The sequence below is a fragment of the Dipteris shenzhenensis genome, chromosome 17 (genome assembly GCF_047967505.1).
Source record: "Dipteris shenzhenensis isolate YYH24624 ecotype China chromosome 17, Dip_SZ_1.0, whole genome shotgun sequence".
Taxonomy (NCBI): domain Eukaryota; kingdom Viridiplantae; phylum Streptophyta; class Polypodiopsida; order Gleicheniales; family Dipteridaceae; genus Dipteris; species Dipteris shenzhenensis.
The window spans coordinates 41,408,013-41,435,461 of record NC_141612.1 but is presented as its reverse complement, the minus strand read 5'-3'; the positions used below and the strand labels follow the sequence as shown (position 1 = coordinate 41,435,461).

The following is a 27,449-nucleotide window of genomic DNA, read 5'->3' as shown; positions in this document are numbered from 1 at the left end:
CTCTCTTTCTCTTTGTTTCTCCTATACCAGAGAAGAAACAACTTCAAAAACAATGTTATAGCTTCAAATATCATCTACCTTTATGTCTCCCTCCTCTCTAGCTTTTAAACATACATATAGATAGATTGTCACATCTATACTATATTAACAAGGCTATTCAGTTAGGACCATGGAATGAGCGTGAGCCATTAGATCTAAATTGATGAATTGAAGCCCTTAGATTAAAAACAATTAAGTCAAAGTCTTGAACCGACCTTGACCCTCCCGCAGTTCTGTCTAATCTTCGTGCAGCAATTTCTCTCCCTACCCTAGAGATCCTACATGCACTTGATGTAGGTATCTCTCTCTACATGTCTACGTCTCTTCGCTCATGTTCATCACAAGGACTTTTTGTGAGGCAATTTGATAGAGATAAATTTGGTTTGGAAGCAAGGGATTCATTCATTCTCATCCGGATATTTGGCTATGGCTATCGGCAAACATACGACAAGGTGAGGGAGTAGATGGTCTCTCATGTGTAGCACTTGGAAAGGAGAGCTGCTGGCTATGGAGGCCAGCATGGATTGCTTCACCTTTCTTTCGCCCCTTATCTCAACATGATTTGCACATGTTCCTTCGTTCAATTTTCTCAATTTTTGCCATAGCAAAGTGATGCATCTTCTTCCCTGCTCTGCACACAAGTGTGTATCTTCCTTTTGCATTGAGACTCGCTTCCTTTCTTTTTGTGTTGCACTTTTCCTGTGCTCATGGGTACAACCACATTGCAGTCTGAATGCTCAAATTTGTTTGCTTGTGATAAAAAACATCCTATAGTTCTGTTGCTTCCTTAGAGCTATGGATCTGACCCTATGACCCTTGTCACTTCCCTTCGAGCTTACAAACATTAAAATGGACTCTTTTGATCATGTAAGTGCCCCTTCATTTCTTTGCCTTGCACGAATGACTTTTCCCATGTCATGCAAAAATGACACGTTCTACCACCGTTCAGTGTAAATCAAAGCTACCTGTAATAGGTTGTGGAACAAATAAAATGGTACAGATTGGAGCACTTGAGTATGGGCAATCGATTAAAGACATATAATTGTTTCTTTTAACTTGGCAGATTAATTCGGGGCAGACTTCATTGAATTTGATGTTCAAGTGATAAACATCCCTTTTCTGCAACAAAAACTAATGAATTCTTGTCGAAGTTTAATTGTGCCTACATTGAACACTCCTATTTGGCTTGTTGGTCACTCAAGACACGGAGCAATGGACGAGTCAATTCGAGATTGGATCATTACACAAGGAAATAACCGTAAGCTTTACAAAATGAACTAGCCAAAATTGTAGATTTAGAAATGAGTGCGAGCTGAATAGAAAGGTGCAAACCTCTACTTTGATGCTGTCTCGAGAGAATGCTACTAATGATGCTATCATGCACATCGATTCACATTGGAGAGGTCTTGGAGAGGGAATATTGTGTGGAGAGGGAACACTGTCAGGTGGATGTGCAGAGAGAACAGATAAATCTGAGAGACAGATCACGTCTAAGGGAGAGCTCATGTGTGAGAGAGAGAGATTTGAGCTACAGATGCAAATGTAGAGAGAGAATCCCCAACTGAGTGAAATTCAAACCATGGGGTGGGAGAATTCAGACCTTGCTGGAAGCTTTCCATGTTGTCAAAGCTATACATAGTAGATTCCTTTTTCCAATTGCATGCCTTTCCCTATTCCAATTACATAGTAGGCTACCACTTTGCTAATGATGTCCGGACACAGCTATCAAGTCCACCTAATCATGCATACACCCCATAGCATTTCTTGCATCATTGTAACATTCTACTTCTATATGATTCGCTGATCTTTGTGCTTGGAAGTGGCCAATCTAGACTATTAAAAGAAGGCAAGGGAAGAGATTCTAATCTTCCATATTGACCTTCTTCATCTGGCACAATGAACATCTAGTCATAAAACAAGGTCCCAAACTTCTTCGACTTTGCTGGTGTACAACCTTTATACTAAAGACTACCGATCTCGTCATGAAGGACATGGAACACCCCAGTTATGCATGTTGCAAGTTACCACTCCTTGTAATTAGATGGATATAAGTCTATCAAAAAAATTCAAGGATTGTCAATGTCTCTGACTAATGTAAATACTTTTAAACATGACCCTAATACACTATGAAGTACTTATGATTGGGCCTAGATATGGAAGGCCTACATTTGGATGCATATATATGTCTCCATGGGTAAAGACATGTTAAATATATCTATGAATGACTGTCCTCTTGCGAGCTTGTTGCCGGGAGACAGTTTGAAATCCATGATTCTACCTTTCCAATGTTTGGAGATGTCCGCTGCATCCTTTCGAGCCACTTTATAACACCCACGATTAGTGGGTTGCATTGTCATCCAAGGATATTTCTTGTAGAGCTGAAGAGTCCATTCCTCATGCTCATCCTTGAAGTGTTTCAATAAAATAGATTGTAAAGTACCTTGATTTTCCATCTCCATAGTCCTTGTTCCAATATCACGTGATTAACAATAGCTCTCATTCTCTCTCCTCTCACCCATAATCATGTCTCCCTTAGAATTCACAATCTCTCTCTCTCTCTCTCTCTCTCTCTCTCTCTCTCTCTCTCTCTCTCTCTCTCTCTCTCCCTTTCTTCTCCAAACTCTCTCTTTTTGTTTCTCTCTCTCTTTGTTTTTCTCTATAGTTTTCTTCCTCTATCCCTCTATTTATTTGCCCCTCTTTCCCTTGTTGGATTTCAGAGTGAGATCCACTCTTCACATACACTATAAGAATTGCTTTAATTACAAACACAAAAATACGAATAAAAGAGAATCGAAGATGACACACAAGAGATCTCTTTATTATGAAGATTATATGCACCTCAACTCTACTGAGTTTGTTGGCTTACAACCAACAACTAGAAGGCACATCCAAGGACCCTAGAAGACATACTTGCAACACGAAGCTGTGACCCTACATAGGCTCATAGCCTTGATAAAGAGACCTTCATTATTCCAAGAGATGACTCTATGTTGTCGCATGAGTTCAGCACCATGCAACGCTAGAGATGCAACATCTAGTTGCTTCTCTTCTTTGTACCAAGTGTCACAATGTCCTCTTTCCTCCAATCATGCTTCTCTTCATGCATGGTCCAATGACCAAGTGTCTACTTCTCCCATCAATCAATCACAAGCCTATCACTAAACCTTAGACATGCCACCACTCCTACAAGGATCACCTCCCCAACATCCCTCTCTCCTTTAACCTAACCCCTGACACAAACAAACTATAAAATATTTCAAAATACTTCAGCAAGATCTCTCTCTCTCTCTCTCTCTCTCTGACTACCCCTTTGTCACATTCCCATTGATTTTTTTTTCCCTTGTCATTATTATTGCCCCCCCCCCCCTCTCTCTCTCTCTCTCTTTGTCACCTTTCCATTGAAATAAATTATTAGTATTTCTTGTTATTGTTATTGCGCTCTGATTCTCTCTCTCTCTCTCTCTCTATCTCTCTCTCTCTCTCTCTCTCTCTCTCTCTCTCTCTCTCTCTCTCTCTCTCTCTCTCTTTACATCACATCCCATAGAAATAAATTATTTAGTCTTCCTTGTTGGTGTTATTGCAGTATGGTATTCTCTTAGTCTCTCCCCATGTCTTTGCCCTCTGTTCCAAACACATGATTATATTAAGTCTCACCTTCGTTTAAGGATTGGCATGAATCTTGTCCATATCTTGAAAATAAACCACTCAAAAATATTTTTTTCATGTGAAGTTAAAACTTGAGATGACTTATAATGAAGAAAACTTCAGACATGAATGATTGTGGAATAGACTAGAAATTGAAACTTATTAGTGGAGCAATCGCAAGCGAGACAATGCCTTACTAGGAAATAGCAGAGGCAGCAGGGGGCGATGATGCAAGGATTCGATCTAAATGAGGACTTGAGAGAGCTCTTGTATCCATGTGATGGGTCAAGACCTTTGTGGGGAGTCGCCTTTGTGGTGCCAAGATCCCGTATATCAAGGCCAAGATGATGGTTCAATGTTCCATAAGGGGGGGGGGGAGGGGTTGAAATATGGGTTGTCCGGCAGAAACCCCTTCGCAAGGCATAAGGAAATATATGTGCGGCTAATAAGATAAGGCAGCTATTTTAAGGAATAATGCCTCAAGCACACACTGTATGACACGTGGATGAAGGAAAGACTAATCCCATTAGCATGGGGTGCTTGGGTATAGTTAAAAGTACTTGTGAAGCCTCTCATAATCTCGCTAGCCTTTTGGACAGTGATAGAGGCAATGTGGCTAGGAGGAAGGGGGATTCGGACCCGATGTTATTTATGGACCACGTGTGTAGACAACAATAGTTTGGAAAGGACATATTACTTATTGCCAAATCTCAAATCTGAGCATGCAACAAGAAAGACCTCAAAATTTAAAGTAATTTTTCTTTTTGGACCACCTCAATCCGAGTTATGCATCAAAAGTTATGACCCTTCGAAGTTTTGGCTCTATATAGGTGCAGAGTGCCCCCCCCCCCCAAAAAAAAGGCCACGTCATTTCGGCCACCGAAGTGCCATGTGGCATCAAATTGGACACATCTTTAACCTATTAACCATGGACAAAGGAAAAAAAGCAAGGACACGCGGCAGCTTGGAAGAGAAGAGCCTGCCATGTGTCACAAAGAAGGAGCTCTTGGATGAAGGTTGGGAGAGGGGACAAGGTGAAAGACAAGAGGTAGGCTTTGAGTGGGGAGGAGGTGGAAAGACAAGAGGCAACTTTGGGAGGAAGGAGGAGATAAAAGGTCAATAGAATGGAGGAGATAGAATTTCGCCTTTGGGAGGAAGGAGGAGATGGAAGGTCAATAGAATTAAAGGAGATAAAGCCAAAATTTCAAAAGCCAATCCAAGTACGCAAGGTTAATTGATAAGCAATTTAAGAACCAATCAAATATATCCATAGTTAGACCTTGACCTACTTCATAAGAAAACATTCATGTGATTTCTTACACCAGGTTCTCTTGCAATTATGTAGAAGAGAGAGAGAGAGAGAGAGAGAGAGAGAGAGGGAGGGAGGGACAAAGGGACAGAGGGACGGAGGGGGGGGGGAGGGAGTAGGAGGGGAGATCGGGGGGAGAGAGAGAGAGAGTGTGTGTGAGAGAGAGAGAGAGAGAGAGAGAGAGAGAGAGGGTGTGAAAGGGGATGAGGAGATAGAGAGAAGTTGAGAAGACGCCAGAGTACATGTAAGATGAGAGCAAGGGAAACAAACATTCAAAGAGATAAGAGAGAGAAAGAGACAGAGAGAGAGAGAGAGAGAGAGAGGTGGAGGGATAGAGTCATGGAGGGAGGGAGAGGATTTTAAGAGAGAGGATATGGAAGGGGAGAGGGAGAGGTAGAGAGGGAGGGAGAGAGAGGGAGAGGAGAGGGTGTGGAGTGAAAGGGGATGAGGAAATAGAGGGGAGTTAAGAACAAGAGAGAGTACATGTGAGATGAGAGTGAGGGAAGTAGACATTAAAAGAGAGGGGAGAGAGAGAGAGAGAGAGGTGTTTGGAGGGAGAGAGTCATGGAGGGAAGGAGAGAGAGAGAGAGAGAGAGAGAGAGGTGGGGGGGGGCAGGGAGGGAGGGAGGAAGCGAGGGGAGGAGGGAGGGATAGAGGGACTGAGAGAGAGAGAGAGAGAGAGAGAGAGACAGGGGGGGGGAGGGAGAGAAGGGGGATGACTGGATAGATGGGAGTAGAGAAGAAGAGAGAGTACATGTGCGATTAGAGAGAGAGAAACATACATTCAAAGAGAGAAGAGAGAAGAGAGTATGCTCGCCATTTTTGGGCAAGCTCGCTAAAAGATGCTCCCCAAAAACATCCCCCGGCCCGCTCTCTTTCCCCTCACACAAACAAAAAAATACACATAGTAGCTCTCTCTCTCTCTCTCTCTCTCTCTCTCTCTCTCTCTCATCCCCCTCAAGAAATTCAAAAACATAGTAGTTCGAAATACTCTCTCTCTCTCTCTCTCTCTCTCTCTCCTCCTCTTATCACCCTCAAACAAAAGAACACGCGGCACTTCAAAATACAATCCCTCTCTCTTTCTCTTTGTTTCTCCTATACCAAAGAAGAAACAACTTCAAAAGCAATGTCATAGCTTCAAATATCATCTACCTTAATCTCTGCCTCCTCTCTAGCTTTTACAACATACATATAGATAGATTTTCACAGCTATACGATAGTAACGAGGCTATTCAGTTAGGACCATGGAATGAACGTGAGCCGTTAGATCTAAATTGATGAATTGAAGCCCTTAGATTAAAAACAATTAGACGTTGACCCGCTTGCAGTTCTGTCTGTAGAGATCCTACACGCACTTGACATAGGTATCTCTCTCTGCATGTCTACGTCTCTTCCCTCATGTTCATCACGAGAACTTCTTGTGAGGCAATTCGACAGAGATAAATTTGGTTTGGAAGCAAGGGATTCATTCGTTCTATGGCTGTCGGCAAACATACGACAAGGTGAGGGAGGAGACAGTCTCTCATGTGCAGCACTTGGAGTGCTGTTAGCTATGGAAGCCAGCATGGATTGCTTCACCTTTCTTTCGCCCCTTATCTCCGGATGATTTGCACATGTCCCTTCGTTCAATTTGCTCAATTTTTGCCATACAAAAGTGATGCATCTTCTTCCCTGCTCCGCAGACAAGTGTGGGGACTCGCTTCCTTTCTTTTGTGTTGCACTTTTCTTGTGCTCATGGGTACACCCACGTTGCTTTCTGAATGCTCAAATTTTTTTGCTTGTGATCGAACAGAGCCTATAGTTCTATTGCTTCCTTAGAGCCATGGATCTGACCCTATGACCCTTGTCACTTCCCTTCGAGCTTACAAACATTGAAATGGAATCTGTCGATTATGTAAGTGCCCCTTCACTTCTTTGCCTTGCACGAATGATTTTTCCCATGTCACGCAAAAATGACAAGTTCTACCACCGTTCAGTGTAAATCAAGGCTGCCTGTAATAGGTTGTGGAACTAATAAAATGCTACAGATTGGAGAACTTGACTATGGCAATCGATAAAAGGCATATAATTGTTTCTTTCAACTTGGCAGATTACTTCGGGGAGACTTCATTGAATTTGATGTTCAGGTGATAAACATATCGTTTTTTGCAACAAAAACTGATGAATTCTTGTCGAAGTTTAACTGTGCCTGCATTGAACACTCCTATTTGTCTTGTAGGTCACTCAAGACGGAGAGCAATGGACGAGTCAATTCGAGATTGGATTGTTACGTTGGATGACTCTAGAAACTAATGCTACGCATGATACTGCTGTTGCGCATGATACGCATGAGGGACCTTTGAAGAGGTTCTATTTTCTTGCTATCTGCAGATGGTAATTCTCTGCAAGGTCACTAAGATTCTTTTTGTTGCTGTATCTATAGAGTTTCTTCTCTGCCCATCAGCAATCTGGAATCGTGGTGCATACGATACCCATGATGATGAAGATCCTTTCTTCCATAGCTAATCTCATCCTCATACTTAAAGGGATGGACACTAATCATCGCGGTCTAGGTTTCTCGATCGCACCCACCTCGTGGCCGGACATGCGAGTGTCTTACGTGAGGCTTAGTTGTTGTTAAGTGGAGGATGATCCTGAATCCCTTACTATTCGGTACTTGCCCAGGACTTTTGGATCAATTTTTGAGGTTAATGGAGCCTGTATTCCGCCCATGGAAGAGGCTGTTCTGATTCTTGGCGGAGACAGAATGAACACAGATTCAGCAGACGCAACTTTTGTTAGCACGGATAGACTTTGAACAACTAGGTCTTTGCCATTTGAGGTTTGCGACAAAGACGTGTGGGATTGTGGATATGAGGTCAGACGATCAAGCGTTTAATAGGTTGGGTGCGGTGGGGGCATTCAAAGAAAGTAGCAAAATAGGATGGTTTCTAGAGTGCAAGTGTGCTATTCGTTCACCATTAAATTGCAGGACACTGATGCTACACATGATCGACATGATTTTAGAGGTAAAGCATATTTACAGAAGACACAATGCCTGTTCTTCCACCTCCGCAATTGAGACTAGAGCTGTACTGTCTCTACTTCTAGCCTTCACCACCATGGAGATTGCTCTTTACATCGACAACCCTGGCAACAACATTTCATCCCTGAAATCAAGTATCACCTTATACCTTGACCTAAACTCCAAGGAGTGCCAAAATCTTTTACCTTACCGCTCACCACCTTGAATCAATTCGCTAAAACCTGAATCAAGAGGGTCTCCGTCCAAACAGACACCTAGCCTAAAAGTCATTGTCGGATTGAACTCCAGTCTCGGGAAATAATTCCATAGGATTTTGAAACAGAGAACCATGCAATCTCAAGTGATTACACCAGCTATTACATAACCATGACTTCCTCACTCGTCCGGTTTATCTAAAATTTTCAAGATTGGTGCTCAAAATTCAAAGGTACCACAAAAACTGACAGACGCACACAAATAAAAACCTGAGCTCACGCATGGATTCCCAAGGCTTAGGCTATCCAGCTGATACCAAATTCAAAAAAGTCTGAAAATCTTTGAAGAATGTCCGAGACTGATCTTGTTATATGTTATGAAGAGGCTTATATTTCTAAAATCTGCTGACACATTCTTGCTCCTCAGGGCCTCCCCTTTCAGAAATTGTAACTTCCGCCAGGTTACATGGCAATTCTCTCCGTTGAAACCAATTCCAACGATGAAATTTTGAGAGGGGTAATTAAAGAACAGAGACGATGAAATGCTTCGAATCTCAACACTCTATGATCATAAAAATGCTTTAATAACAACCTACTATATTCCTCGAGGCTAGTGTTGCGGACCCGAAGCAATCCCTTCACGGAGCAAGAAGGATTTATGCGACCGACTAAGCATTTGACCTCCCATCAACTATAATATGGATAGAGAAGGTATTTTTGCCGACTACCATCCCTTCTTTAACACTTAAAAAGTCCGTCAAACATCGACAGCTATAGTTGAGCATAAAAAAGAGAATGTCACATGCATACTCTCCATGGGGCATGTGCATTGCCATATACATTGACAACAATAGCAGCCCTATGTGCAGCCTCAGGAGCAAAGATGCGGAACCTAGCAATGGTCATGAATTTAACAAACGTCCCGAGCCTGCCACTTTAAAGGTATGTTGCAAGTTAAAGTATATATCTCCCAGGTCGACAACCGACCATCTAAGCTCACCTACATGGTTGGTCACGAAAACCTAACATCCCCGTAACGCTAGTGGGCTCTGTTTTAGGGCTAGTATATAATATGAAGAAGGGGATTTGCCACCATGGGAGACGAGCCTGGTCAAAAGGAGTGAGAGCAGGAGAGACAAGGGCATGGAAAAAGGGGCGAGGACCCCGCAGGTGAAATAGGTATAGGTAACTGAGTCGAAAGGTCAGCGTGCATACTATTTAGCAATATTTGGCCCAACCACTTGATCAATGAGTCCACAGGATATTTCAACATTGTTGCTTTGCGGTGTCCACCAACGACATGATGATGAATCGAAAGCTCTCAGAAATTGTCTCTATCGACAGTCGAACGTTTTGGTGACAGGATTCGAGTCGCTCGAGCCGTTCAACTATAGGGAAAAAGTCCAAAACCATATCAAGCAAAGCAACAAAGAAGTGGTGACACATACGAGAGGAGCTCTTACTGTAACATGTCTACTTGATTCCACGAGGCATAGAGCTCCTAAACTTAAGCTTCCATTCAGATTGGACCTCAAATCTTCAACATTATCACAACTCCTCAAAAACTTCATTCCATTCTGTTAGTTAGTTACTCATGACGTATAAACGTTTAGATTGTTGCTCGATATTCATTATGAATAGTCTTGCATCTTAACAGACATAAAGCAGACTATCGTAAGTCCTGATAAATACCAAGCAGTACAGAACCAGCATTGTGGCAGGTGGAAACCACAGTACAGAGGAAAATACCAGAGCCTTATCTGACAGAAAACGAGAACAAGCCACAGTGCAGAAAAGGAATGCAGATGGGCGTTCGTATGCAGTCGAAAATCGTATCCACTGCTTCATAAGCAATGCCAACACATTCTTCCATAGTGAATAATGAAAACCCAATATTACAATACAGCAGATTCCAGGTACCAGGACACTCAGAGCTCTAATTCTTAGATTGTCTCGAAAGCATCCAGGGAAACAACGGAAAAGACCGTCGAAAAAGCTCTAGACAACAAGTTTTTACAGGGCACGGTGTTGTCGAAGTACATCTAGCGAGCAGGAAATTCTTCTCCAAACTCAAACGTCTTTGCTCCTAAATCCGAATCATACCTTTCCAGTAAATCCGAGTGCAGAAATGCCCGGCAGGGCAAGCGAGAAGGGAACTCTTCGCTACTTAAAAGAGATATCTCCCGAATTTGAAGTGACCCAAGAGAGTTGGAAGACAGGTGGAAGCAGGCGGCCGACCGCAGCAAGCAAAAAAACCAGACATGCGGAGGAGCAGCAGCAGCAGCAGCAGCATCAGAAGCAGCTACTATTGCTACTGCTTACACATGTAGTGCTGGTAGACCTTGCAGCGGAAGACCTTGCGTTGGGCGACGAAGCCGGGCATGATCATGAACTCGACCTTGGGGAGGGAGGTGACGGGGCAACGGGGGCAGCTACCGATGGGGGGGACGGCGACGGCCTCGACGTAGAGGGGATCGACGGGGTGGCCACGGGCGACGCGGAGGACGGAAGTGGGGGGGATGGAGGCGGTGGAGAGGCGATGGAGGAGCCAAGCCCATTTGGCCGATCGTAGGAAAGAGTCCATGAAGCGATCCCGCTGGGCTGCGGAGCGGAAGGGGGGGGGGGCGGAGCCGCCAGCGACGCCGGGGAAGAGAGCGAGAACGGCCTCGCTCTTGGCGGCGCAAAAGGAATGGAAAGCGGGCTCGTAGGAGGGGGAATGCATGCGAAGGAGCTCGGCGGGATCCTGGCCCTTGATACGCACGTATTCTTGGAGGCGAGAGAGGGCACGGGCCGTCGGATCGAAGATGAGCGTGAGGCCGGAGTCGTCGAAGGAGTCGTTCTCGAAGCAGCGGAAGAGGGCGGCGGAGATACGGGCCTCGAGGGCGAAGCTGGCGTGAACGCGGCGGAGGAAGGTGGCGGACGGCTCTAATTGGGTTAACGTATGGATAAGGGAATAGCCGGATTTGACGAGCTGCTGCATGAAAACGCGGCAGAAGTCGGTGATCTCCCAGCGGCAGCGTAGAAGGGCCGCCTCGAAGAGTCCCGTGACGGCGGCCGCAGCCGCCAGCTCGGGAGTCCCGAGCGGCGACGAACTGGCCACCGAGCGCCGCCCCTCCTCCGCCTCTTTCCGCCGCCCCTGCTGCCAAATATCGCCCCAGTCCACCACCCCGCCGCCGCCGCCGCCGCCAACTTCTCTACTATTTCCGTTCCCGTTCTGCAGTAGCGCCGCCGTGTCCCGCTCCATCAACTCATGCTCTTGCCTGGCTATGGCGTGCTGCTGCTCCATCTGCCACTCCCACATATCCCTTGTATCTTCCACCTCCGCCAGCACCTCCGCTTGTACCCTCCTCCTCTCCACCACCTCCGCCGCCATCAGCCTCCTCCTCCTCCTCCCCCCCCCCCCTTCTTGCAAATTCAAGCTCCCAAGCCTCCCCTCCACCACCACCTCCTTCATCGGCTTCACCCCACACGTAAATATCCCCGTTATCGCCCCCAGCCCTCCCCTCCGCCATAGCTTCTCCCTGTCGTAAATCACCTCGTGCACCTCGAATTCTTCCCCCCCTCCTCCTCCTCCTCCTCCTCCTCCTCCTCCTCCTCCGCCTCCTTCCTCGCTTCCTTCTGACCCCTCCCTTGCTTCCCCTCCCGCCGCTGTCATCGCTTCTGCCGCTCCTCCTCCTCCTCCTCCTCCTCTTCCATGCGTAACCCCCGATTTCCTCCTCCCCTTCGGAGCTTTGATCGCCTGCACATGCAAGCATCCCGCCCAGCCCCAGCCCGGCCAGCCCCAACTGCGTGCATCCGTGGGCACGATTTCTCTGCCCGCACCCGCATGGTGATTCAGCCTTGGATGCCCCCCTTCCGAGCCTCCTCGCCACTGAACCACGCTCACCTGTTGCCGTTGGCGTTCAGACATTCCGTCACGGAGATCAGCGCGAGCTTCCGGCAACACATTGGGGTTGAGCTGCAGGAGGAATGCCAGCACGAGAGCCTGGACTCTATCGCCGATGAAGCACACGCAGTGCAGCACATGAGCTTGGACCGATTCCGAGATCACGTATCAGGTCGCGGCGGATTCCTGCAGTTACCGAAGACGAAGATAGGCGCTGCTCAAACTTAGATTTGCTGTTTCTCCTCGGTCGTCGCTGCATCATTCCTGATTGAGCGCTAAATTGGAGGAGAGATCAAGTACACGCCCTCTCAATTCCGTTCTCTGCTAAAAATTTCCGTAGCCCTCTTCCTGCGGACTCGAACCAATCTACACCTCGTCCTTGTGCATCGCATCGCTTCACTGTCAGCAATCACGGGGAAAAGATTGCACACCATTAATCGTGGCTACCTGTCGTATTCTTTGCAGACACCGATGTCTGAATGAACGTGGGGCTAGAACCTGTAGCGTTACACTACTAGTATGCAGTCATTCATCCAAGCGAGAGAGATTGAAATAGGATACGTATTGCCGCAGAAACAACTTTAAACAGCCTGGAGCATAGTCCTCCACTCGGTGCAAAATAGTGGTAGCACGCAATTTTTCGGGGGAGTTCCTGCGTTGAAATCGGGGGCGAACGAAGAGGAGCTTAGCAGTGGGCAGAACTTGCAGCGTGAGAAGAGACACGACGGGAAAGAATGTGACAGGGCAACGAGAAAGGGGCTCTTTGACGGACTGACTTGGCAGAACGGAAGAATCGGGGGCAATAAAATAAAAAGAAAGGAAAAGGAGGTCTCAAGTCTCGACGAGGATCAGACTAGAAACTATAAAGATAACAGGAAGAGAGAATCGGGATGGATTGTGGGAGCAACGTGTGAGCATCAGAGACGCTGTATCATCAGCAAACGGAAGGCAAAAATGCAAGACGATTTGTAATCAATAAGCAAGAGGAAATCCTGGGACCTGATGAATCCTGTTGTCTCTCTCACCAGAAGTCCTTCACAAGCAGACAACAAGCTTCAAGATAAAAGTGGCAAACTCACCATGTTCTTCTTGGCTGGCCTCCTCTGCCTATAGGCTACCACCATCTTTTTTATCTGCTTATCTCGATTCTCATCGCCTCCCTATCCTCAGCTTATCCTGCAAAACTCATCTGTCGTTTCCACTTTCAGCATTTCCTGCCTCCTCCAACTTTCTACGCCTTGCATCTTTTGGCCAGTCATGGGTCCCGACTTCTATATTCTCCATACTTTCAATTTCATCTCAAATAGCCGCCTGTCTAAAATTTCATCTCAAATTAGCTCCTGATCATCCGTCTGTCTGCTGCTTCTCTGTCTGTCCAGCTTCCACCACACTTCTGTTGCAATTCTCCTGCTGAACATACAGGTTTTAGATCCTGCAATAATGGATACTCTGGTGGAAAGAGATCCTTCTCGCAATACCCTTTCAAATCTGCTGCATAACTACAAACTAGTCAATACCGTTTCAATTTCTGCCATTACACTACAAACTAGTTTGTTGATGCCCTTGAAAGTTTCTATGGTGGAGCCGCCTCTAAAGCTGTTGTCTTGCAAAGCTGCCTCTCAAATCCTGTTTCTCGGATCTTAAAACATCGTTTCAAATGCCAGAGGTTTTCAATGCCGTCGCCGTTTTCGGCGTGTATTGCAGCTATGATTCCAAGTCTTTCAACCTGGCAATTTTGGCCGTGAACTGGAAAAAATCCCAAGTCTTGCATTCTTTTGGAAAGGGAAATTACTCACACCCCTGAGGGACTTTTTAAATTTCCTATCATTTTGAGGTTGCGATGCTTTCCGTCTCACTATGCAAGGAAAATTTGTGATTGCAAATAGTCTCCCTCACAATTGAAATTTTCAACACTACAACCATATTACAAGTGACATGAGTCATATGTCTTTACCTTGAACCTAGTCACTATTCTTACCTTATTGGTAATACGCCCTTCCCATGTGTCCCTCAAGAGTACAACCATTTTACAAGCGAGATGAGTCTATATGTCTTTCCCTTGCACCTCCTCGCGATTGTAACCCTTATTGGTAATTGGACCTTCCCATGTGTCCCATGGATCCTTGTTTGAAAGAAAACAAAGAAAAGTCTATGATTTGGGGCATCCTATGCCAATCTATAAACCTTCTTATCTTTACCATTAGAAGATCTAATGGAAAGGAGACGTGTGAGTGCAATGTGACCTTCAACATTGAGACATATTGGCACTATCCACTTATACCAACTAATAAATCTAGAATGAATGCAAGAAGGCATGAAATCATTGAGCCTTGAAGAGCATTGAGATATGTTACTTAGCATTCAAACCTCTTGTCAAAAGATCGATTGGAAATTAAAGCAATTGTTTTGTGTAGATTTTATAATATCTAACATGTTTTTTAAAGTCATCGTACTACAAACTAGAGGCTATCTAAACATTGTTCTTCACAATTGAAAGCAAATCAATCGATAGCCCCAATCTAATTATAAATATTGTGGGGTGTGGTTTTAGTTTGCGGTCCTACAAAATAGTTTTCACAATACAAACTATACTTGTCCCATCCCATTTTGTGTGGAAGTGAACCAAATATGGTCGCCCTCTACTTGCAACCACTCAAATTGCAAATTTTTTTAAAGGTTATTTCCAAAGTTTTCTTTACAGTCACAACAAAGTGGATTTGCAATCGGTAACATGGTAATAAGGAATATGAGAATCATATTCCAACGATTGAGGGGGAATACATTCTCATGTTAATTTTTTCAAAACCACACATCCATGTACTCCCATGAAGCCGACCTCATCTATCTTAAAGTGCATTGCGTGGCCGAGTGTGTGGCTTCATTGATTTTCTTTCCACTGCATGATATTGTGGCTATCAATTGATTTACTTTCTACTGCATTATTTGTGAAATGGTATAGCATGTCATATTACCACACTCCACAATAATTAGATTAGGGCTATCAATTGATTTGTTTTCTACTACATGATATGTGAAATAGTATAGTAGGTCATATTACCATGTCATGCTTTTGATTACCATGCGATATAACTTTGTACCATGTAGTATCTTAGGTTACTATGCACTGAGCCAATCAAATAGTTTGAAACTACCAAATGGCACAATGTGATTGGCCAATTTTACTAGGGAATAACTTGATTTCCCTTGTGCATGGCCCGTGATTGTCATCCTTGAAATCTTATCTTGAATGACAAGTGTTAGAGAGAGAGAGAGAGAGTGAGAGTGATGAGTGTGTGGTCCATATTTAACCTTCATCATCTTGCTTTGACAAGGCTTTGACCCTAGGTAAGTAGTTTTGACTATTCAATCACGTGTCTACATAGTTAGTTTTTGGTGTTTGGCAAAGACATATTTGGGCTTGTGGTCCATACATGCATATTTATGGGCTTAAGGTCCATACATATGTTGCACTATGATCATCCTAATGTCAACCCTTTGTGATTGATGTGTGGCTTATTAATATCAAGATCATCTTGAATTCAAGTTGTTGTTCCATGTTTTTGTTTGGTTAATATCCAGTTGTGCAATGTGCACAAATCTAACTGTGGGTTCATATGTATGCTAGTCCTAATCATGTCTCAGTATGTGACTTTCCTTTGCTAACCCTTATTGAGACGATTTGGCCCTCCCATGTGTCCCATCAGCTATAATGGTCATTGTTTGAAAGAACACACATAAAGTTCTATGATTTTGGGCATCTTGTGCCAACCAATAAAGATGCTTATCTTAACATTGTGGCATCCAATGGAAAGAAAACGTGTGAGTGCAATACTACCTTGAAAAAAATGAGACACAGTGTCCCATAAAATCCCTTAGGGGGTACAACAACTAGAAATGTAGTAGCAAAAAAGCAAGAAGAAGGCATGAAAAGGCTCATTGCCCTTGGAGACCAAGATGGATATTTTACATAGCATTCAAATATCGTGTGTTAAGAGACATATGGAAAATTAAAAGGCTTCTCATGTGTAGATCTTATGATACATCACATGGGAGCTACTAGATACTCATGAAAAACCATGCCCAAATTTCATAAACAAACATCATGCAAGAGGAATGTGACCTTGCACATGAAATTAAAAAATTTATGAGACTGGCAAAATACCATGTACATAAGTTCAACACTGCAAGAAAAGGATCTTTAATGATCATACTACGACTAGAGGCTATCTAAAAATTGTTCTTTACCTTGGGGAGCTACGAAAACCATACACATGGTCTTCAAGAAATATGAGATCAACTTAATCGGGAGTACATGAATGTGTGGCTTTGAAAAATTAATACTAGAATTACCCTTAACTTGCAATATGTCTCCTGATTACCATGTTACTAATTGTAAATCCACTTTGATGCAATTCAATGACCAATCTCAACTTGTCATTGATATACACACCTCCCCATTCCAAAAAATCAAACTATTATCAATACCATGCTAAGTGGATTGTAGGGATCGAGTTTTTGTGAAAACTTGTACTTATTCACCGAGATCAATTTCATTTATGCTTTAGGATAGTTTCCCTTTAGTTTTCTCATTGTTATCATTTGAATCTTTAGCTTTATTTTCCATTCTCACAAAGTTTTTTGTACTAACAAAAACAATTCCTTTTCCCTGAGAAAGTCCATTTTCTACTATATTTGTAGTTCTACATAGTTTCTAGAATGGATTTCAAAGTGATGATTCAAATTAAGTAAATAAAGAAAGGTATATTTTTTAAAATATTAATTCAAAACGTAAAATTTCAAAACAAAAGAGCCATTTATGATATTCAATTTAACATATCTTAATAAATCTCTTACCTATATGTATACAAAAATGATGCAAACTTAAAAACCACAACTAGATGCTTAAACTTGACTTATCTTTATTCTCTATTGCTTCTCCATATCTCAATTCTCATCACCTTCATATCCTCACCTTATCCCTACAAAACTCATCTATCATTTCTACGTTTAGCATATCCTACCTCTTGCACCTTTCTATAGCTTGCATCTTTTGGTCATCCATGGGTCCCAACTTCTATATTCTCCATACTTTCAATTTCATCTCAAATAATTGCCTATGTAATTTCATCTCAAATAAGCTCCAAATCATCCTTGTGTCTCTTACCTCATTGTCTATCCACCTCCCACAACATGCCTATTGCAATTCTCCTATTGAAGACGATTTTAGATCCTACAATGATGTATCATTTGGTTGAAAGAGATCTTTCACACAATACCCTTTCAATGACTACAAACTAGTCAAAACCATTTCAATTTCTACCATTACACTACAAACTGGTTTCTATGTGATGATGCCCTTCTAGGTTTCTATGGTGGAGCCACCTCTAAAGCCATTGTCTTACAAGCTACATCTCAAATTCAAAGACATTTTGTTTCTAGATCTTAAAACATTAGAGACCGATACTAGAGTTTTCCAGTGCTATAAGCTTGCAAGTAAAGCAATTTGTTATTTGCAAATACAGTGCCGCAATGCACATGGCTTTTGCATACAATTAGATCCCTCGAGAACATTTACCACTATTTGAGTGAAGTTTTCAACAGTACAACCATATTACAAGCAACATGAGTCAATATGTCTTCCGTTGCAGCTCTTCATGATTTTGACCCTTCTTGGTAATTGGGCTTTCCCATGTGTCCCATTAGCCAAAGGTCACTGTTTGAAACAAAGCAAAGAAAAGTCTATGATTTGGGGCATCCTATAATGCAATACATTAATCTTCTTATCTTTACATAATTGCCAGATCCAATGGAAAGGAGACATGTGAGTGCAATGCAACCTTCAACATTCATACACATTTGGTGATGTCCACTTATACCAACTATTGAATCTAGACTAAATGCAATAAGAGGGCATTCAATCATTAAGTCTTGAAGAGAAAGCGAGATATGTTACATAGCATTCAAACCTCTTGGGTCAAGCGATAGATTGGAAATTAAAACAATTGTTCTATGTAGATTTTATAACGTAGTTAGATGGAAGCTGTTAGATATATGGAAAACTTGCCAAGCTTTGATAAACAAACATGATGCAAGGGAAATATGGCCTTGCACATGAAATAACAATATTTATAGGACTAGCAATACAAGGGCAATGCAACATCAAAATTGATGCCAATACTAGAAATTCTTATCTTGTGAAAATGATTTTTAAAGTCATGATACTACAAACTAAAGGCTACCTAAACATTGTTCTTCACCTTAGGGAAGTAGGGAAGCCAAGCAATTCTCTTCAAGAAATAAGATATGGGCTTCATGGGAGTCCATGAATGTGTGGTTAATATGAGAATGTATTCCCCATCAACCTTGGAATATGATTCATGATTACCATGTGACCTGGAATTGTAAATCTGCTCTGGAAATTGGGGTTCATAGTTTGGGTGGTTGACCATATTTGGTTCGCTACCAAACAAAATGGGATGGGATTTTCATAGGATAGTTTGTATTGTTTGAAAACCAATTTGTCTCTAGGGACTTGTATTGGAAAACCACATTGCACGTTTTTTATGATAAGTTTGGTCCCAGGTGACTTGCTTTCTACTACAAGATATATGAACTTGTATTGTATGGTATAATATGGTAAATATGGTATGGTATAATAGGTCATTTTACCATGTGATGCTTTCGATTACCATGTGACATAACTCTATACCATGTATTATCTTATGCAGTAATTTGAGCCTTGATCAAATGGGTTTGAATTTGGCAGATGGCACAACGCCATTGGTCAATTTTATTAGGCAATAACTCGACTTCCCTTGTGATAAAGTCATGCAAGTGGCAATTTTTTATAAAAGGCCACTCTTGCTCATTCTACCACATTTTTTCCATGGGTTTCCCTATTGAGGGTTTGTGGTTGTAGTGGAGCTTTGAGTACTCTCTTTTGGTGAATTTCTCTTTGTGTATGTATGTTGAGATCACTAGAGACCTAGTGCACATGGTCCGTAATTACTAACCTTGAACATCTTACATTGGTCGACAAGTGTGTGTGTGTGTGTGTGTGTAATTCCACAACAACAAAAAAATGTGTGTGTGCGCGTGTGTGCCCGCGTGCCCGCGTGCATGCGCATGTGTGGGGTGTGTGTGTGTGTGTGTGTGTGTGTGTGTGTGTTTAAAAAATAAAACCTTTTAACAACAAGGCACATGATGCTCAAATAAGGGTAGATAAGAAATTCTCATTTTATGGGTTTACATAAAATATGTATACAATTGGTACAAAAGTGTCAAATCCATCAAGTAGTCCACGCTTGGAGGTTAGGATCTACTTACCTGCCACCATCCAAACAAAACAATGTGTTAGAACATCATAGTTTTGTGAGGGAAGACAGGTAATTCCTATAAACCCTAGCTTGTTATCACTTATACGATGGAGCAAGACACACCTATTAAGATCTTGAAATTATTAAAATAGGTTGTCAAAAATTAACCATTAAAAAAAAGGCCCTGCACCCTTGCAAAAAATAGTTAAACAACAAACAAGGGAGTATTTCATACCCTTGTAAATGAAAGAAAATTATTGTAGATTACTAGAACTTATTGTATAGGGGGGCTATTCCGCACCCACAATGAGGAAAATAATTATTGATAGGGGGGGTAGTTCACACCTAATCCAAGAAAAAGAAAAAAAGGAAACATCTTAGGGGGGTAGTTTGCACCCTTGTATATGAATGGTAAAAAGGAAACAATCTTAAGGGGTACTCTACACTCTTGTTTGAGAATTAGAAAAAATAATAATAATTTTAAAAACAAAATGGGGGGTAGTCCACACCCATGTATTAGACATACAAAAAGAATTTAACTCATAGAAGATATGGCATTTGAATAAAATCAATTAAAACATATATAATTTACTCAAAGAAATTAATTTAGAAAAAAAACTAAATTTAATTATGTAAAAAGAGATTCAAGAAAAACATAACTAGGAGAATTTAAGGGGTTAAAATCCTTTTGAAAAAATGTAAGAAGTGAGAGTCTATAGTTTAAGAGTAGATTTCCTTTTTTTGGCCAGTAGAGCTTTTGTTGAGACACATGTTGCCATATGGATCCCCTTAGAAGATATAACTTTTCATTTTATTTACATTATGTTGTATGCATAAAAGTTTTATTGTCAAGAGTATATTGTGTGTGTGTGCATGCCCAAGGCCATTAAAATAGTTAAGTAACAAAATCTAGAAAATTAAAAATGAAATTTATAGTATTAAATCCAAAGAAAGTTGTTTTGATTAATGATATAACTTAAATAAATAGAAGCAAAAATAGAGAGCATTAAATAAATGACTACATACAACAACTAAATGACTACAATGAATAAAGATCCACGAAGGTAATTGGTGGGGAAAACCTAATAGGAAACAAAGGGGGTTGGTATAATGAAAAAATGAACCGGTAAAAATTAGGAAGTAACATATACACAATTACAAATGTGAAAAATTGAATGTCCATATGCTTATAACGAGCTTTTGGGAAAAAAGAAATCACTTATGATATCCAAGAATATATACACATTTAATGAGAAATAAACAAAGAAAAGGTAATCATAAAATGATTGAAAAGGCAAATTGAACCAAGAATGAATAAATATATATAAAAACATATAACCAAAAAGGTATGCACATTGAACCAATATATAACCATGTATATATATATATATATATATAAGCATAGCTAGAATAGTGTGTGAAAATAGGATAAGGGAAGACCATACAAGGTTAAAGGTCTCGTGATATACCAAAGAAGTCAGGCCAATCAGTGATCCGTGGTGGTAAATAAAACTTAAAGATAATACACTGACTGCGTAGAACCCAGGTTAAATTCTTAGAAGAGTATTAAATAGCTTTAAGATAAAATTTTGAAAATTTGATGGCAATAGGAAGATCTAAGGTGGCCACAAAAAGGCTCTATCGCAAGCCCCATTGTAAAGCCTGGTAGGAGCCCTGGGGCACCAACTCCCTTTAGTAAGAAAACCTATCAAATTCTTGAGTATGAGATGAATTTAACAATATGTCAAGAGTAGAAATTATTCAAATTAGCATAGTTGTGTTCAACACTAAAAGAGCTTCAAATATGTCTTTACATCTTGAAATTTGGGTAACACATGAAAAAGTTACATTAATTTGAAAGGAGATGGGTTTTCATATTTTAGTGTATTTTTTGTTTTTACCCCCTTCATCCAAAAGACCCCCCTCTTGGGCCTCACGTATTATGAAAAATATGTACAAATCTTAAAATCTTGCATATTTTTCAAGGTACATACTTTATATTTTGTGGGAGGGCGGACATGAAATTTCATATTTTTCCCTTGCATATTTGAAAATTTTTAAGAAAATCCATGCATATTATATATGGACCTTGTCCACCCATACCCTTGATTTTGGTTGAGGGTAGTAACATATTACATATTGAGTTGGTGCCCCATGGTAGGAGCAGCCCAGAGCATCCATAAGCCATGGTAGTAGCCATGTGACCTTGACCAAAGTTGTGTGGTGAGCTGGTGAAGAAGCCCACATGTTGTTGAGAAACTAGGCGACAACAAGGCAAAGAGCCTATAAAGCTTTGTAGAAGGCACTGCAGTCACACACAAAGAACGGTTTCTAGCCAAAGAAGCACTTGAGTGGCACTATGAGATGTGTGTGGACCACAAAGTGGTGAGGACTAAACATATGCATGGTTGCGTAGTGCCATTGAACGTGGAAAAGGAAGAGAAGTTTGTGAATGAACACTCGAGAGAATGCAACCAAGAAGTGCCTAGCAATCAAGAGGGGCGTCGGGGCAAAGGAGATGAGGTTTACAAGGAGGTAGAAGGTGCGAAGGCAAGAGCATGAAGCCTGGGACCTGTGCTTGAAAGGTGGCAAAAAGATGCACTATAATTGCGAGATAAGATTTGGACCATGCGTAGATCACATGAAGAAGTTAAAGATGGCCTTAGCTAGGATTGATGAAGCACAATGTGCAAAGAGAAAATCCAAGCATCAATGACTTCCACATGAAGGTGAAGAAAATTGCAAATGCACTTGCTTCCATTCGGTCACCAGTGGAAGATGATGATTTGGTTTCTGTGACCTTGAATGGTCTAGGAAAGGATTATGTAATTAAATTATTAATTTAAATTACTATTAAGTGCAACATTATAGAGAGAGATTGTGAAATTCAAGTATTATCAACGCTTTTGTGATGATTTCACAGAGATAGTGCATCCCATCAACTTGTTGACAAGAAAAGTAGTTTCTTTCCAATGGGTTGTGGAGCAACAAGAGTCTTTTGAGCAACTTAAGGAGGCCATGAGTAAGGGCCCAATCTTGAAGCCCCCTGATTGGTCTCAAGACTTTTATGTAAATCCAAGTGTATCCTTGCATTTAGTTCATGTTGTATTGATACAAAAAGGAGAGGCAAGTAGAATGCAACCCATCTATTATGCCAACCGACAGCTTACAGAGGTGGAAACAAGGTATGAAGAAATGGAGCAGCAAGCTCTCTCTTTGGTGTTTTCAGTCAAAAAATTTCGCTCCTATTTATTACCTCGACCATTTTTCTTCCTTACCTCTCAGTCTGTATTAGCATATCTAGTTCGCAAGCCTAATCCTGGGGGGAGATTTGCAAAATGTTTGTCAGAGCTTCAAGAGTTCTCTTTCTCTTTTGTCACTAAAAATACCACTAGGTCCACTATGGCAGATTTGCTCCCAAGATGGCAGGATCTAAGAGAAGAAAAGAAATATAAGGAGGACATTAATGATGAAAGGGAGACACCACCAACAACTTTTATCTTGTATTTTGATGGGGCTTTTAGTTCTTCATGCCAACAAGGAGCCGGGGGGATGGTCTTGATGAATTATGAAGGTCAAGAAGTATGGGCTAGCAGATAAGAGCTTCCACGTATCACAACTAACAATGTAGCTGAGTATAATGCTTTGATTCTTGGTTTGGAGGGTTGTCTTCAAAGTCAAGTTAAAGAATAGGAAGTAAGAGGAGATTCTCAGCTTATTATAAAGCAAATGCGAGGGCATTACAAGACAAGAAGTCATCATTTGAAGGAGCTTAATCAGAAGGCTATGGCACTATGTAGTCAATTTGATTTTTGCAATATAAATAGAAAAGAAAATCAAAGGGCAGATGAGTTAGCTACTCAAGCCATTGTAGTACAAGACTGGGGGGTGGTTTATTTGGTAGACACTAGATGGCCAGAACTACAAGATGTTCAACAATATGTGGAAAAAGGCATGTTTCCTCGAGGTTAACTCCACAATAGAAGCAGAGATTGGTAAGGAAGGCTTGTCCCTATACTATTGTTGATGACATTCTTTAAGAATTGGGAAAAGATAAGGTGCTCCGTCGGGTGGTCCATCCCATGGAGACTAGGAGAATCCTAGAAATGTGTCATAAATGCTCTAGTCATTTTGGTTCAGCAAGCACAGCTAGGAGAATTCTTAATGCATATCACTTTTGGCCACACCTCCATAAGGCTGTATATGAATGGTGTCAAAGTTGTTAAGTATGCCAAAAGTTTAGAAGGCGATAGCTGATTCCTGGGCCCTTGAAAGCCTATTCCAGCATATGGACCATTTGAGAGGTGACTATGTGGGACCACTCCCTCACTCATCTTAGGGCAAGCATTATTTATTGGTGGCCATAGATTATGTGACTCGGTGGGTAGAGGCCAAGGCCACAATCAATAGCAAGGCAAGCACAGTTGCAAAATTTCTCTTTGATCAAATTTGTTTATGCTTTGGTTGTCCTTTGGAAATTCTCACTGATGGAGGAACCTTTTTTAGAAATGAACTAATTGAAGATGTGGTGCATAAGCTAAAGATAAATCATAGCATGTCCACACCATATTATCCCCAATGTAATGGCTTGGCTGAGAAAACAAATGGATTCTTGTGCAATTCAATGGGAAAGCTTGTAGACACCAAGAAAAGGCATTGGGATAGGCACTTGACAAAAGTTTTATGGGCTTACAAGACCACACACAAGCTAGCTATTGGGTTTACACCATTCCAACTAGTGTATGGAATAGAAGCCATTTTGCCCATTGAGTTGGAGATATATAGTCTTCGCATTGCTGCTGCAAGAATAGAAGGATAGGAGGATGCCTATGCTCAATGCTTGGTACAGCTAGAAGCCTTGGATAAATGCACATTGCAGGCCTTACAAAACTTAGAAGCTTCTCAAAGAAGGCGCAAGGCCTGTTTTGACACCAAATTATGCAAAAAGAAGAATATTGCAGAAGGAGATTTGGCCATGAGATTTGATAGCCGTTTGGACAAGCGGCTAGACAAAAAGTTTATCGGCCAATGCGAGGAACCATATCGAGTCAAAAAGAAGTTCATGAATGGAACCTATCATCTTGAGGATGTTGATGGCATGGTGATACCCAGATGCACCAATGAGTGTTGCCTTAAATTCTTCTATGCTCGACCACCTTGAGGGCCAACAGACCCTCTCTATCACTAGAGAGGATCTACTAGGGGGGGAAAGATGTGACGCCAAAAAGTGTTATTTTTTATTTGGCATTGGTATTGTTTTTCTCTATGTTTGATAAGAGTTTGAGTATCAGGTGATAGCCTAGCGGCTCTCACTTATTTCTACTTTCTAAGATATTGTATGGGACTGAGAGGATGAGTGGAATGGATCATTGTAAATACCATGTGTATGAATGATAAATACCTTGGTATGGGGTGAGAGATATTTGTGTATGGGACATTATGGGTTTTTTAGAAAATAGGAAGATTGAGTCATATAAAGAGGTGGGCTCATGTCCATGTGTTCCAATAATATAGGAGAGGCCACATGCCAAGCATGTGGAAGGCATGTGGAGGAGTGTGGAGTCAAGAGGAATCCTTCTCTAGAATTCCTATGTGGAATAAGAAGGATGTGGACATATGGAAAAGAGAGACAGGCAACAATTGTAAATGGGTGAAGGAGGGTGACAAAATCTCTATAAAAGGAGCCCTCCTCTCCCTTGTTCAACATCTCTTCCACCATTAGGCATCATCTTGCTGTAGCTCTAGTCTCCTCAAGCCTCTTCCATGAGCCTTCTCTCCCTCTTGTAGTTATTCTCTTATGTAGACTCTTGAGTCCATCTCTCTAGTTCATTCTCTCTCTATGAGTAGTCTTGGAGCTTTCGCTCCTTCTTGTATGTATGAAACCGCTTCTTATCCCTTGTGTTTATAGTATTTTGAGTTGCATTGGAATGGAGTCTCACTCTATTGACAATGAAGATCACTTTGTATTCCCTCTCTTGAGTATCTCTTCCCTTTTCTTTCTTTCAAAGCCTTAAAAGTTCTTTCTATTCGGCCGCTCATTGCACACACATGGTCCATCCATTTCCTGAGCCACCAAGGGAGTTACTTACCCTCTTCTAGGAAAAATCTATGAGTGGTGGATTGTTGATGAAGGTGGAGTCTTGAGGGAGCATCCTGCTCAGGCGAAATTAGCATAGGTGGAGGGTAGTTTTTATGATAGTTTGAGTGTTTTGCTCATAACTTCGGTACTCCAATTTTGATGAAACTTATATTAGCACAAAGTTCTCTTCAAGGCGCATGTCTCTATGTGATTAGACCTTGAATCAGATACCACAGCAAAAAGTTATGAGTCTGTGTCTGACAGTCTGTTTTCATGATAGTTTTTATCCCCATCTAGTAAACCGCCTATGACTTTTTGGCCGCTTCTTTGTTTCTTACGAAATGTATATCAGCGCGAAGCCCATCTCAAGGCACATCTATATATGTGTTTGAATCTTTGATATCATGTCTCTACTGAAAGTTATAGGCCTTTGTGTCTAATGACAGTTTGCAAAGTGTTTTGAGCTAATTGTAAAGGTATCTATGTAGGAGGTGCAATGTTTCCTCAGAACCTACCCATACGACCCAATCAACCCCTTTAAACTCATCGATACATATTAGTTCATGTCATGTTGAGCCACAAGATCTTCTTTGAACAACGTATCGCTCTTCTCTTTGGCCCAAACCGGCTTGTTGAGATTATGGCCTTTGCTGATCCTTTCCTTCTCCCTATGCTTGAGCATAATATCACTTGGGATGTTACCATCTTCATTATCATCTAAGGGAGCAAAGTATGGTGTGGTGTCTTGGCATAAAAGCTTCTTTTTAATATCTTTTTCTCAATGATAAATATCTTTGTCACTCAATTCGAAAGCAGTAGGAAGTGAAGACGTGCATGAAGTTTATTACCCCTAACTTCATGTCACACTACCTAGTTAGTATTTGGTGTGTGTCTCGATGCATTTGGGTTTGTAGTCCATCTATACATATTATATCTCATTTATATATCCATATATATTTGGCACATGAGCATGCATGCATGTGTGTGTGTGTGTGTGTGTGTGTGTGTGTGTGTGTGTGTGTGTGTGTGTGTGTGTGTGTGTGAGAGAGAGAGAGAGAGAGAGAGAGAGATGACTATGTGGTCCAGAGTGGACCTTGATCATATTGCTTTGACCTAGATAAATAGTTTTGACATCTCAATCACGTGTCTACCTAGTTAGTATTTGGTGTGTGGCTAGATGTATCCATGCTTGCAGTCCATCTATACATTATCTCAATTATATATCCATACTTGATCATCCTAATGTCAAACCTTTGCAATTGGATGTGTGGCTTGTTAATATCCAAATCATATTAACTTCAAGTTGTTGTTCAATGTTTTTGTTTAGTTAATATGCAAAAATCTAACCATCATGGGGGTTCATATGTATACTAGTCCTAAACATTGTATTTAGAACTTTTGGACTTGTATAAAGTCTAATTCCACAACAAGAATAAACAAAAGTCCAAATTTTTTCGATATCATAGTCCCATGGTTTTTTTCCATATACTTCAAAATAAATATTGCAATATTGGTTTAAAGTGTACACACCCACTTGCATAGAGTAACCAATGAAAAAATAAGTGTTATTGAGATAGAGATAGAGAGATGGCGACATAGGGAGGTGGTGTATATATACAACTTCTTGCAAGTTGATATTTACCATTAAAATATTAGAACAAATAATTAATCCAATTCTCTACACACTCTCTTGCATAAAAATTTTGATCTTACACACATGAGAAGATAAGAGTCTCTCATAAAAGTGGTGTACGTATACACCGTCTCGCACAAGCTAAAATTCACCATTTAAATATTAAGACAAAATAAGTCAGACGATACTTTACACACCCACTTGCATTGAGTAATTTTGATCCTTAGACACATGAGAAGATAAGAGTTCTTCAGAGAGGTGGCATACATATGCACCATTTTGCAAATTAATAGAATGTGTTGCCTATCAATGGCTCAAAGCTG

At 41.4% G+C, this 27,449-nt stretch overlaps 1 protein-coding gene and 1 long non-coding RNA gene across 6 annotated transcripts; one reads left to right on the top strand and one right to left on the bottom strand.

The window, feature by feature from the left end:
• The first annotated feature begins 358 nt into the window (after positions 1–358).
• On the top strand, positions 359–8,300 carry LOC147892126 (uncharacterized). Of its 5 annotated transcripts, none has more exons than XR_015542529.1 (4): positions 359–491; positions 6,786–6,887; positions 7,083–7,119; positions 7,212–8,300. It is a non-coding gene; the product is annotated as an uncharacterized LOC147892126 (long non-coding RNA). The 5 variants fall into 5 exon arrangements; XR_015542527.1 differs by lacking the exon at positions 359–491 and adding an exon at positions 6,341–6,681; XR_015542525.1 differs by lacking the exons at positions 359–491; positions 6,786–6,887 and adding an exon at positions 6,341–6,495.
• A 1,613-nt stretch (positions 8,301–9,913) lies between these two features.
• LOC147892125 (IRK-interacting protein-like) lies at positions 9,914–11,594 on the bottom strand. Its single transcript, XM_087388409.1, has one exon. It carries the CDS (start codon positions 11,583–11,585, stop codon positions 10,524–10,526), a length of 1,062 nt encoding a protein of 353 aa, XP_087244535.1. The 5' UTR covers positions 11,586–11,594; the 3' UTR covers positions 9,914–10,523.
• Between the last annotated feature and the right edge of the window lie 15,855 nt (positions 11,595–27,449).